At 37.5% G+C, this 13,288-nt stretch overlaps 1 protein-coding gene across 6 annotated transcripts in view; it reads left to right on the top strand.

The window, feature by feature from the left end:
• LOC117399699 (partitioning defective 3 homolog) overlaps positions 1–13,288 on the top strand; it is a 365,908-nt gene that overhangs the window by 283,661 nt on the left and 68,959 nt on the right. For all 6 annotated transcript variants that reach the window (XM_059023275.1, XM_059023276.1, XM_059023274.1 and 3 more), the window contains one exon: positions 2,927–3,190. In XM_059023275.1, the coding sequence (XP_058879258.1) occupies positions 2,927–3,190 (264 nt within the window). The remainder of the gene's footprint in view (positions 1–2,926; positions 3,191–13,288) is intronic.

Here is a 13,288-nt window from a genome sequence, read left to right as displayed (position 1 = left end):
TAGCTCCTGAGACCTGAAGAGATCAGAATCCAAAGTGGTATGGCTGCAGGCATGTATTGGTATACAGATTGACCTTCAGTTCCTTTTTGATTGACCCACACTGGATGAGTCAGTGCTGAAGCATTTACAGACTTTTCTGAAGCTCCCCCTGGGGTTATAAAAAAAGCTATTTTTTAACATTGTGTCACTAAACCCTACCGCAGGCTCCCCCACAGAACATTTCTGAATACTGGCTCCTGTCGGGAGCGGTGTTACCAGAGCTTTCTGTATCTTATCTTGTTTTCGTTGCTGGTTGGTTTCTGCAACTCGGCTTCAGAGGTGCCGACATACTGTCATACTGACATACCCTCGTGGGGTACCTTGGATTTATTCCTCCACCCGAGAACCATGAACAGTGATGAACAGCACAATTCAGGTACAGCAATTCCCTGCATTCCCTGCTCCACTCCGGACTGGAATTTGCAGCTCACAACTCAGACACAACTTTGCAGCTAGAACACATGGAATGCAGTGGAGACCAGCATCGTACCATGTTCAGACACTTAAGTGCCCCCTTACAGATGCTTCTTCTGACCTCGGTATTGTTTATTTCCCGCTGAAAGCCTCCATCACACACAAAACGAGACTGTCTTCATGGCTTGCTTTGAATGAAGCTAATCTTTTCTTTCATCGTTGTGCCTACTTTAATATTGTCAGCCTGCCATAACATTAATGGATGTGGCCTCCATCCAGACTGATTTGAATGCATTTTTGTTCTCTTAGCAATACTGTGCCTCACCTCTCGGCTTAAAGTGTAGCTTTTTAAACACCTGCATTCTGCTAAATTGCTTGAAGTTTAAAATAAAAAACAATTGTAACTTTGCAGTAAAACAATTCAAGTAGAAACAAGTTTTGACGAACCAGTGTTGTGTGAATTTTTACTGGATATTTTGTTTTCCCTGCAGAAAATGTAGAAAATCCTTATACTTATCCTTATTTCCTTTTCTATCACATTACTATACCCACTTCACGCACACACACCTCTTCTGTCTCTGTTCGTACCAATATGGTCTAAGAATATACGGATTGTAAAATATATTCCTTTCCCAACTATCCTAACATTTGGTTTCCTTTCTAAAAATTAATTTGTTAGCTGCCAGTGAATTTAACTTTGTCATCGTTGGACTTTCAATTGCAAAGCCAGTCTGTTAAACGGTCAGCTTATTGAATCACAAAATAGTGCCAACTTATACTGAATGCTGAGCTGGAGCCCAACTAGTTTGCAAGAAAAAGGGAAAGGAACCCCTGCTACACAGATACACTGTGACAGTCTGGGTCACAAAAAGTAAAATCAGGTGTCACCTTGCAGAGAAACCCATCTGGAACTGCTAAGAGTGCTGCTCTGCCATGCAGGGTCACGCAGTGGGACACCATCCCTCTGTCTTCTTATGAGCTCCCAAATAGATCATAATATTTTTATTCTGAAGTATCTGCTTTCTTTCTGCTGAGCAAAATGTTATTTTAAAAAAGGCTTGTTCATACAAACCTCCTTTTTAAAGCACAGGAAACTTGAATGGCCCTCTTGTATAAAACGAAGAGCACTAAAGAAACAGATTAAATTAAAGAGAAAAAAGATCATGATTTCTGTTTCTGGTTTGAAGCCTCCTGGGATTGCTCTTCAGTTCTGTTCAGGAAGGTATTGTGCTTCTGAAGTGAACACCACATGGAGCCTACTGTCTTTTGTATTCAATAAAACAACGAAGACAGCATGCTGGAATATACAACTGACATTTCATAATGGGATGTGAACACACAGTTTATATAATATATCTATCTATCTATCTATATCTATACTATATATATATACTGCTGTGCAAAAGTCTTAGACATGTTGCATTTTTCTACTCTGATGCATTATGAGCATCAACAATTTAATCAAAGCCTCCACTAAAAGGCACAATATATGCACAAGAACACATATTTGCTTTGGACTGTTGATGGGTGGAGAACTGGCAGAAGGCACAGGTGTCGTCGTCCATCCATCAACAGTCCAAAGCACCTTTGACCATTGTTTCATAGTCCAATTTCTGTGTTCATATTTTAGCCTTTTAGTCTTGTTCCCCTTTCTTAATAGCGGTATTCTTACTGCAACACATCCTTTTAAGTCGTGATTTCAAGAGTGACCTTCGTACTGTTGATCTGATGGACAACGACACCTGTGCCTTCTGCCACTTCTGTTGTCAATTCAACGCTTGTCTTCTTTCTATTCCTTAAGGATATTATCTTCAAGTATTGTTCATCCTTGTTAGATAGCTTTTTGGGTCTTCCAGTCCTGGGTTTGTCAATTACAGATGATGTTTCTCTGTACTTGTTGATTATGCTTCGGATACCACACCTTGAAAATTGAGTGTTTTTCCTTCTTTATGCAAGTCAAGGTTGTTATAATAGTAGAAAACACTAGTGAAGGCTATAAGTAAATTGTTGATGTAGATAATGCTCCCCAGGCAAGGTCTTCAATTTGTTTGGTAGTTCATTCCATTCAAGTGGTGACTGGCCATCTCACTCTTGATTGATTGATACAAATACTGTGAGTGATGTCATGTGACCGTACACTGGCTAGTTTTATTTTAGGTAGTTTTAGGTAGGTAGTTTGTTTTGTTTGTTTTTTTTAACAATGCGGCTCTATCCCAACCAAGCTTGATTGTTACAATCTTTTCTGTAGTATTGGGAACAATGGCAAAATTAATGTTACTGGTGTGTCTGGATAGGTTTCTTCATTATACTGGCACATATCTCAATGCAGGGGAAACATTACTGGTGATTAAGTCTTTCAGCACACTCCTGCAACCAATTAAAACTAACTCCCTTCTATAATTTATATATATCTATATATATATATATATATATATATATATATATATATATATATATATTGTTTCCATTACAGAATTCAGGCTAAAACTCGGGAACTGCGAGAGAGGCAAGCTCGCGAGAGGGAATACGCTGAAATCCAGGATATCAACAGGACGTTCGGATCGGATGACGACCCGACCTACGCTGGGATCGGCTCCTACGACTCATCCCTGGACAGCGAGCACAACCTTTCAACACCCACCCGAGCACAGAGCCCCCGAGAGGACATGCAGTCCGTCGAGGCTGTGTACGCACAAGTGAACAAACCTCGCAACGGGGGGCCCCCTTCCACTGGCAGGTAGGGACACGCTTTCTCACAGAAAAGCAATACCAGGAGCATCACACGGTGCTATGTTAGTTGAAATGTTCTTTAAATAACTTTGCAAAATTACAGGACTTGATAGTCCAAGTTCAGCTACAGCATACTTTCAGTGCTGTAAGATTTGAGGAGGTAAATCTGTAAGGAGCTGCTTTCATATTGCCTATTGTGGGTACTGTATAATACAGTAGTTCTGCTCTTTTGATTTGGTGTTTAATTCTATGTAGTATTTAAAAGTTACTGGAAAATATTAATCATTACAGTAAATTACAGGAAAGCACAAACATAATAAATAGCCATCAATCTGGTGTTCTGTGCAGAAATAAAGCATTGCTAAACTTTAATTAGGGTAGGCTGCATTTTATTTATTAGATTTTCCTGAGAAAATATAAAACTTTATAACAGCTGGATTTAAAAATTAACAAATAAACCAAAGTGTAATGTTTGTAGGATAAAAAAAGAAATATCTACATGTACACGTTGTATACAATGTACAGTGACCTGATTTACTTTTTATCAGTCAGTGAATATTACTGACTGAAGTTTACAAAATATATTGCTTGAACCTTAGTCAGTTACTGTTGGGACAGCTGGTCAGTGGGAGTGCTAACCAGTGTTTGTGTAGCATTAGCAGCTTTGTTACAGGCTGCCACTAATCCAAGTGTTGATTGAGAGGGCAAAAGATAAGTGCTTCAGTACAAACTAGACATACACTGATGAAAGTCTAGATTTAAATGTATGTATTGTTTTCATTGAAAATAATAATGCCATCAAGGGCCTGTTGAAAGAAAGTGCTAAATTAAAGTTGCATTTATAGGAGTGTTGTTCTAAATGTTCAGTAGTATGTTTGTTAGTAACCCCTTACCCTCCATTTTTTGTCTTGTATTAAACACATTTTTTTTAGTTTAGACCCTACGGCAGCATCTGTAGTGTTAATTGCGGGAAATTATAGCTGTTAATTGTCGTTTCACACATCAGAGATATATATATATATATGGACAGCTGGCTTTTTGAGCTTATATATATATATATATATATATATATAAGCTCAAAAAGAGAGGTGTGAAACAATCGCACCTCTCCGCGGTTCGTTGCCCCTTTAAAACACTGACCCAACACACACAAATGGATTTTTAAAAGCGTGGATGCGCTATTTTTTTTAATAGACAACACAAAAACAAAAATAAACAAAACAAACACCTAGCTCTTTTTGAGCACTAACTAAACAAAACAGGAACCTAAACTAAAAGACAGGACAGCTAAGCTGTTTACCTGTAACAAAATAACCAAAACAGCACCACAAAAAAGCTTCACACTACCTTTTTCCTTTGTTTTACGGCTGTACACACACCAGCGCAGTCGGGCTTCCACACACATCAGCAGCCCTGAGCAGACTGACTGCACTCTTTAAATACCCTGCACCTGGCTCTAATTTACAATCATAGCCTGGTGCTAGTGATAATTAACAATAAACCAATTAACAAAATAAACCAAAAATGTGCCTACGCACATGTTTTTCTGCAGGGAGGATTTAACCCCCTCCCTGCTGTCTCACAATATATATAAAGCGCTTTCATAAAAACCAGCATAGGAATGATGGCAAAACACAAGTGGTTTTTAATGGTCAATAAAACCTATAAGGTGAAAAAACATATCTTGTGTGTCAGGTAGTGTAGAACTTCACCCATAAGTAAACTAATGACTGGAAAGCTCCCAGTATTAATAAAAGGTACACATGCCCTTTTAATATTATTTTTTTTTGTATGAGTACACTTCAGGCTCACGGTGTAAATATAAAAAACAGGTCAGGCTGTCTTCTTTGAGGTATAGTGATTATCCCCCTTTAGAGAGAGAGATATTGCAGGTCATAGAACGGTGTGCCCTCTTTTATCACAATTCCACAGGCTTCCTGCTTTTGCATGCTCAGTGCTGTAGCTGCAACCCAGGTGCTGAGAGTGCACATATCTGTAGCACGAACCCCATGCATCTAACCCATGTAAAAATGCAGCACCACCCAAGATTTCTCATCCTGTACTTTCCCATCAGCTAGTTTTAACTGACACTGCTGTCTGAGTACCAAGGGCCGTTCCAGCACTTTAAAGCATGCATACATGCCACAATATACTGGAAAACAAACATGGACTGTGTTTTTTATTGACAGTGATAGTCATTCAGCTAAGAGACTATTGCTGTATCAGGTTTCATCGGAGAATGTGACACATGCACAGATATGAAACAGTAGCTGTAGGCAGTCTGCAGGACGGCAGCAGTGTATTTTAATGGGGATTGTAATACAGGTTCGGGAATACGAACCTTGAATTGGCCTCCCTGCTGTGTGTGTGTGTGTGTGTGTTTTTTTTTTAAACAGTAGTCTATTTCAGTGATAATTAATATGGAGCTGGTGTACATTAACACATGCCAGTTTACCTCTGGGTTCAAGGTGAGAATGCGATTGTTTCATCTGCCTCTGGCTTGTCTTGTTTATTATGCCAGGAAGGCTCAGCTTTTCAATCATTATCGCTTTCATGAAATGGCAGTAAGAGTTATCTTTCATCATTGTTTAAAAATATTATTTTAACCATTTAGTTTCTTTTGTATTTGTTTGTGAACAAAAGTGTGACATCCAGTTAGTGTAATTAATTGTGTGCCTTTTGTAATTCGCCAAATAGCAGTCCCTATTATATGTGTGCCCCCTGAACTAAGCAGCACACATTTAAATTGATTACAAGTCAGTAACACAGGGACCTGTAGCAAGCACCTCTTTTCAAAGTGGAGGTGTGCTGTAAGTAATAGCGTTACTTTTAACATTTTGTTTTTTTATTCATTTCATTTTATTTTCTGTAGACAGTATTTCTGGTTTAGTGATGTGTTGTTACACAGGACAGAAAGATTTGCTTTTAAATATAAAGCTATTACAAACCAATTAGAACTTTGTAATGCCTCTATTTTTTATTTAATCCACAAGCCTTCTGTCAGTATTATTATATTAAGATTAAATTACAGCTACATATATTTTGGTCCATATTAAGTGGTGATTTAATCCACAGTAGTTGAAACCTTCCAGAGAGGTATTTGAGCATATGGAGCTTGCTGCTGTTTTGTGTCCCTCTCTCCAGAAAGAGATTCTCTGTATGTTTGCAGCATGAATGACCTAATTACTGCACATGCAGATGTAATTATAGGATATTGCATTTCTTTTTTCAAGCAAAAGTTGGCAATTAGTATTACTGGCACCTGTCCCCTTATAGAGATATAGAGAGACAATGTTGCCAAAGTCCATCAGGACTGATCTATCCCATATTTTTTTAATGAGATCGTATTTATATCTATCAATCAGTCTTTATTTAATATAGCACCTTTCATAGTGGACCACCATCACAAAGCGCTTTACAAGATGCAGTAACATGAAGAAAATCCATAATACTTTAAATACAGAGAAATGCATAATATATGCTATACAGGAAAAAAAAAAAGCATAATACATTGGAAAGTGCATAATACATGATAGTAGCATAATACATGAAATAGTACATTAAATACAGTGGAAAGTGCATAATACATGAAATAGTAGCAGCAACACAGCAGCTAATAGCAGATATCAGGCTTAAAGAGCATGGAAAGCAAGAGAGAACAGGTGAGTCTTCATAGCTGATTTGAAGCGAGCAACAGTGGGAGCATACCCATTACTACATGGGTACACCCATTATATACCCATTACTACATGGCTACACCCATTATATACCCATTACTACATGGGTACACCCATTATATACACATTACTACATGGCTACACCCATTATATACCCATTACTACATGGGTACACCCATTATATACCCATTACTACATGGCTACACCCATTATATACCCATTACTACATGGGCACACCCATTATATACCCATTACTACATGGGCACACCCATTATATACCCATTACTACATGGGCACACCCATTATATACCCATTACTACATGGGCACACCCATTATATACCCATTACTACATGGCTACAAAGCAAAGAATGTAGAACATAATACAGTTCAGTGAAAGACAAATTTGTCACAGTGTCTCTGAATGAAATTTAAAGGAAGTTTGGATGCAAGCTGCAATTGTTTTGGTCTACTTAGTAGCCTAGACAATTAACTCACAATAGATCATGGTCCTACACAGATGCTCAGAATGAGCTGGAGGGATTAATGGCACATGTGTGCAGTCCATTGCTCCTAACATGCTGGGAAAACCAGTAATGTCATAGAAATTTGTTCTCAAGGCTTGTAAGTACACCCTGACTTTAGTGAAAATTAGGTATTTGAGTGTTCATCTCAAAAATACATTGTTGCACAACTGGCAACACACGAGAAAAAGCTGACTGGGAAATGCCAGCAACATACTTTCAAAAGTTCTTAACAAATCAATGCAATTGTAAGTGTCGCAATTTCCCGCAGCTTTAGTACATCTCATTGCAATATTTTTGATCCCTCATTTGCACTCCACCCTGTTTTTGTGAATTTCTGCAGGAATGCCCAGAATTACATATTAATTGAAATAAGAACTGCGGCTGCAATGTATTTGTTAAATTGATGCTAACAGTGTTGCGTTTGTTTAGTACATTTCACGCTACACTTCCGACTGGTTTACATGTGGTTTGCAACAATTGCGACAAACGCAACACTTTAGTACATCTACCCCATAGTTGGATTTAAATACACATTCTTCACTATTCTTCTGAATAGAGCAAAGGACCAAAACTCTAATCCTTTACATTTGCATATAATCCTTTAAAGGGAGGATAATTGTGCCATGCCTCTGTGTAAATATAAGCATCGGCATCTATCTGTGGAAAGAAACAAATACAAAATAAGGATAAAAAGTCATAATATTAATGTCCAGGTTTATAACAAACAAACAAACATTTGGCTTGTTTTTCCAATTTAAGACATGTCTTCCAATTTCCAAGCCTATAAATAAATTAAAAACAAGTAAATAATTGTATTGGAAATATGTGGTGTAGGTAGACACCCCATTGCCTGAGCTTCATCGTGTGAGTAATTGCATATTACAGAAATAATCTCTCCAATGATTAGCTGTTTTTTTTCCGCCTCTAGAGGGGGTAACTGCTGGATGTTAGGCAGCTACTGTAAGGGGCAGCGATATATAGCCAGGTTAGGATTGAATTTAGAGTCGAGGTTATTGATTGTTTTATTACTGCTCTAGCTCATAGGTAAGTGCTACTGCTTGAATAGAACTCACCCCAATCAGTTATCTCAAGTACAGTCTGTACACACTGATCCAATGTCGATAACATGATTTTTTTGTTTGTTTGATTAATAAATGCTAAGGTGTTTACTTAGTACAGTCTGAAGCACACTACCTTCCTGGTAGCAGACATGGGACTTATTTTGTGTTTCTTTCCTTCATTATGGAAGAAGCAAATCCTCCTGGGCAGAGAAAAGTGTCTTATTTGGGTTAAAAATCCATACAAAAAATCTGTGCCAACTTAATGTTTTTAACTTTATGAATGAGTTTATTTATTTGTTGGTTTCCATATCAACAGGAAAAATGGATACCATGTAATGAGAGGTGAGGGTCACTGGGGCCTTGTCTGCAGGCTGTGGAAGACTATAGCCTCACATTAGTAGCTGACCTCTGCTCTTCAGAAGTGAAGACATGGTACCTTAAGCACTATACCTGTTCAAAAGGTCACAAAGTGCTAAAGAACAGTGTTTCTCTCTCTCTCTCTCTCTCTCTCTCTCTCTCTCTCTCTCTCTCTCTCTCTCTCTCTCTCTCTCTCTCTCTCTCTCTCTCTCTCTCTCTCTCTCTCTCTCTCTCTCTCTCTCTCTCTCTCTCTCTCTCTCTCTCTCTCTCTCTCTCTCTCTCACCACAAGCCTTAACCACAAAGAAACATTTTTGAACTTCAGTCATATGTCCTAAGTAGAGGCTTTTTAGTTTTACCTGAGGCATAGTGCAGCCATGCTAGATGTCAGGCCAAACTCCCTTGTAACAAGCTGTTTTCAATTGCTTTTGTTTTAGTGTTAAGCAGGATTTTTTGTTGTTTTGAAAATACAAGTTTATATCATGTTACAAGACGCTCTTAATAGCTTTTTCAGAAATGTTAAGTCCAGATATTATTATTATTATTATTATTATTATTATTAGTATTAGTATTAGCACCTAAATGAGCATATCCACAGTAATACACATTTGACATTTGTAATACACATCGCCCTCCCCAAAGAAGTGTCTTAAACATGAATATCTGTATTTGTTCAAATGGGAAACTGCCTCATAGATATTTCACACCTTTGGAAGAATTGCCTGTGTAGAAACTGATTTGTGGAGTAGAGTGAGAATTCTGGGTTTTCTCAACCTGTTCCTGTATGAAAATGAAAAATGCTGATTTGAGAGTAAATCTTTTTTGTATTTTCCTTTAAGTAAATCTTTGAAGTCCTTGTTTTTGTCTTCGAAGAGAAAGGAAAAACAAAATGTTGCAAGAGATAACAAGGAAATGAACTTCCTATCTGCGGCCACAGGACAGGAAGTAGATTAGAGTCCACCCAGAAAAAAAATATCCCGTATTTGCTCTCAGGTTTGCTTTATGTTCTTAGTCGTTTTGCCTGAGGATAGAGCACTGTTTCATTAATTACTTGGTCCTTTTAACTTCATTTTGCTATTTTGAAATATCTTTCTAAAGTCTGTCTGTGATAAACGGGCTGCTCACAATGTATTTAAATAATGTAAGTCCCTGCCACCTCTTAAATTGATCAACAGTATAGCTATTATGCATTATTTCAAGTTTGAAAGTAACTTTTCAGGGTTTATTTAAAGTTAACGCCTGGTTATTCTCGACTTAAATGCACTGGTCTATTGAACATGCAGAGGATGAAATATGATGCATTTAAAAGCAAGTTATCGTTTTGATCAATAAGAAAGATTCAGCTGAATTTTCTAAGATAGCACTTGATGCACTCTTATGGTGCTGTGCAAGTCATAGCTGTAATTTACGACTTAAAATGTGCAACCAAATCAGAATTCTGTAAAAAGGAAACCAAGATATCTACTTCAGCAGTCTTGAAAAGCCTTGCAAAAGATGTACAGATACTGTAACAATATAACTTTACATATACTTAAAGTGATTATTATTATTATTATTATTATTATTATTATTATTATTATTATTATTATTATTATTATTATTATTATTATTATTATTATTAAGTTCAAGGGAATATTGTTGCATACTGGTGATTATCTTATGACCTCTAATCAGCGTTCCACAACAGAGCCTTGCAGAATTAAGTCAGAAAAACAGATCTGGTGCTCTGCAGGCATAACGTTTTTGTTACTCACTAGAGAATTTCATATTTCAATAAAGCTTTTTTGTATACAATAATAACAACAAAAAAGATTTAAAAAATGCAATTACAGTGTTTGGCAACATATCAAAAAAGAAGAGAATAAAGTATTCTGTGAGCTTGCCCTGGATGACTGAAATTGTGCAGTGGGGGTGGGCTGTATAAATGATTACAATATGTTTTTCTTATGAAGTGTTAAAAACTAACCTGTCCCCTTGTCTACTGACACTGAGACAGAACTGTAGTGCACAAATTAGAGACATTGTGTGTACCCTCTAACTGAAGCTCTAAACTGTTACAGTAGGTTGGAGTCGTTCCAAAGTAATTCCTTTGCAAAAGCCAATTACATTTTGTGATAATAGTTTGGGCACTGATTAGAGGTCCAGGGTATTATATAACATTTGAGAATGTACAGAACACTGTGTCACGGCCTTTGAAAGTATACAAGATTAGTTCCCATGTCTTTCAGAACTTAGTTTTGTTTTAATTTGTTTTCCTTTCTTTTTTTTTTAAGAAGTTGGTTCCCAAGTGTGGTTTTAATTCCCAAGTAGATTAAGTCGTTCAGAAATAGACTTGAATAAACCTAATTCCTTTAAGCACCTAATCCTGAGACCACATACAACAGTTACCTTCACCTTAAAAACCAATTCATTAATACAATGTATATCAAAACATTACAATTTCATGTGGTTAAATGCTACCTAAATGTTCTCATGCTTAACTCCAATCTTAATGAAAGCTACTGTACCTGGTAAAATAAATCCATTAGTACTACCCCCCCACCCCCCACCCCCATTCCAATGCATTTACGAGTAGTTTTTCCATCTGTGGTAGATATTAAAATACAGTTTATTTTATTCTTATAATTATTCATAAACCATAAACTCAATTTTCATGGTCCAACTGATACAGCAAATAATGTCTCTTTTCTGAATATGGGGAGGGGGTGGGGAGGTGGGGGGGTATTCACAAGCGCAGTAACTGTGAACTACTTCCCAGGCTGCTTGGTAGTTTGTTTCTCTGATTCCCAGCCCATTACAGTTGCCTCTGGTGGTAATAGCCTACTGCAATAGATTTAATTCCTCATTTGTTCCTCTTAACCTTGCAGGCTTAATATTTTACTGTTTCATTGGGGGGCCACGAATACGACGTTAAATATTTCGAGAAAAGTCTGGAATGTACAAAACAAGTTTCTTATAAAGCGACAATCACACTACATGTTGTGCACTAAACTTTAACCTCTTTGTTCTGGGTTATTATCTGGAAATTACTGCGTGTACCGTAAAAGGGATCGTTTCTTTGGCTGCATGCTTGGATCAGCTCGCGAGGTGGTTCAGAGACAGCACTGAACAGTCTTGTGTGAACTGCTGTGCCGGCACTGAAGCGCTATAGTGGGCATGGATTGAAAGTCAACATCCCACGTGACTGCATGTATACTGGACTTGTTGGGTATTTTTGTCATGGGTGTTCCACGCTTTCATTTTTTTTTTTCAAATACAATGGCTGATCAAGAACGAGGTAGTATTTGGAGTCTGGAATCAGTTAAAGTATTGTTAACTTTACGGGCTGATGAGTAGGTGAATTCACAGATAGAAAGGACAGTGTGTGATGCTGTAATTTATGGGTGAATCACCGTTGCCATGACAACGATCTGTTGACTGACAGGCTTGAAAGTTGTACTCGCAGGATCCCTTTGGCTGTGTGAGGATTATGATGGCATTATACTGGCATAGATTGTGCAATTTCGTGGTGTGTGAATGAGTATTTTAAATAATTTTTAAACGTCTCTGAGATTGCTCAGTAGCGGCGTTTGTGTGTGAAAGGGGTTTGAGAGGCTTACTTATATTGGCTGGAATTATTTTGAAGTGAGTGATTTGCAAGTGTTACTTATAATATTTCAAATTAAATGCATTTGAAAAGACATAGTTGTCCATTAAATAATTGGCACGTAATGCTTTATGGCTTTAATTGCTATAACTCCACTCAACAAAAGGAACCCCAGTTTTTGAATAGCTGTCGTCTTTAAAGAATTCCATTTTTTGTTGTTATGGTAGTAGGACTGTGGAGCAGGATAACATGTTTTCCACTAGTTTGGCAGTATCTGCCCTGGTTTTCACAAGAATTATTAACAGAGGGATACAAGACAGACATGTATTAATTATTCAAGTAATTATGCTACATTTAATTTGAATTACATTGGTTTCAATAAGACAAGCTGTCCTTCGCTACTTCCTGCCACTCTAATAACAGAACTCCATAAATCTCCACAGAGCATAGTGAAGAAACTGACCTCAGGGTTGATGCATAGAAGGGAACAACGTGCAGGGCTTTGAAAAGCAATAGAAAGCAAGTCAGTGCAGTGTCTTAAGAAAAGCGTTTTAGACTGAGCTTTGGGAGTATGTGGGTCATTATACTTCCAAGGCTCTGAAATGGCAACGGCTAATCCCTATTGAGAGAGGCACTTCTCACTTCCAGTTTGAATCTTTCACAGCTGTCCATTAGTGTTAATGTCACACACAGCAGCTCTGGCACCACAGCAGTTTTCCTGTAGATGAATAGCTGGCGCAAAGTTAAAGAATAACCCCCTATGAAATTAATAATACTTTTTATTAGATTTATTGATTCTGTATAGCAGAGCAGTTCACAGGTTGCTAATTACAATTGAGACCAGCTGCCTGTATAGTTTGTAATTAAAGGGTAAGAAGGACAACTAATGAGCATGTTTGGG

Source organism: Acipenser ruthenus, chromosome 4, assembly GCF_902713425.1.
Source record: "Acipenser ruthenus chromosome 4, fAciRut3.2 maternal haplotype, whole genome shotgun sequence".
Lineage (NCBI taxonomy): Eukaryota > Metazoa > Chordata > Actinopteri > Acipenseriformes > Acipenseridae > Acipenser > Acipenser ruthenus.
The sequence above is the reverse complement of the archived record's forward strand: the minus strand, read 5'-3'. Positions and strand labels throughout refer to the sequence as shown.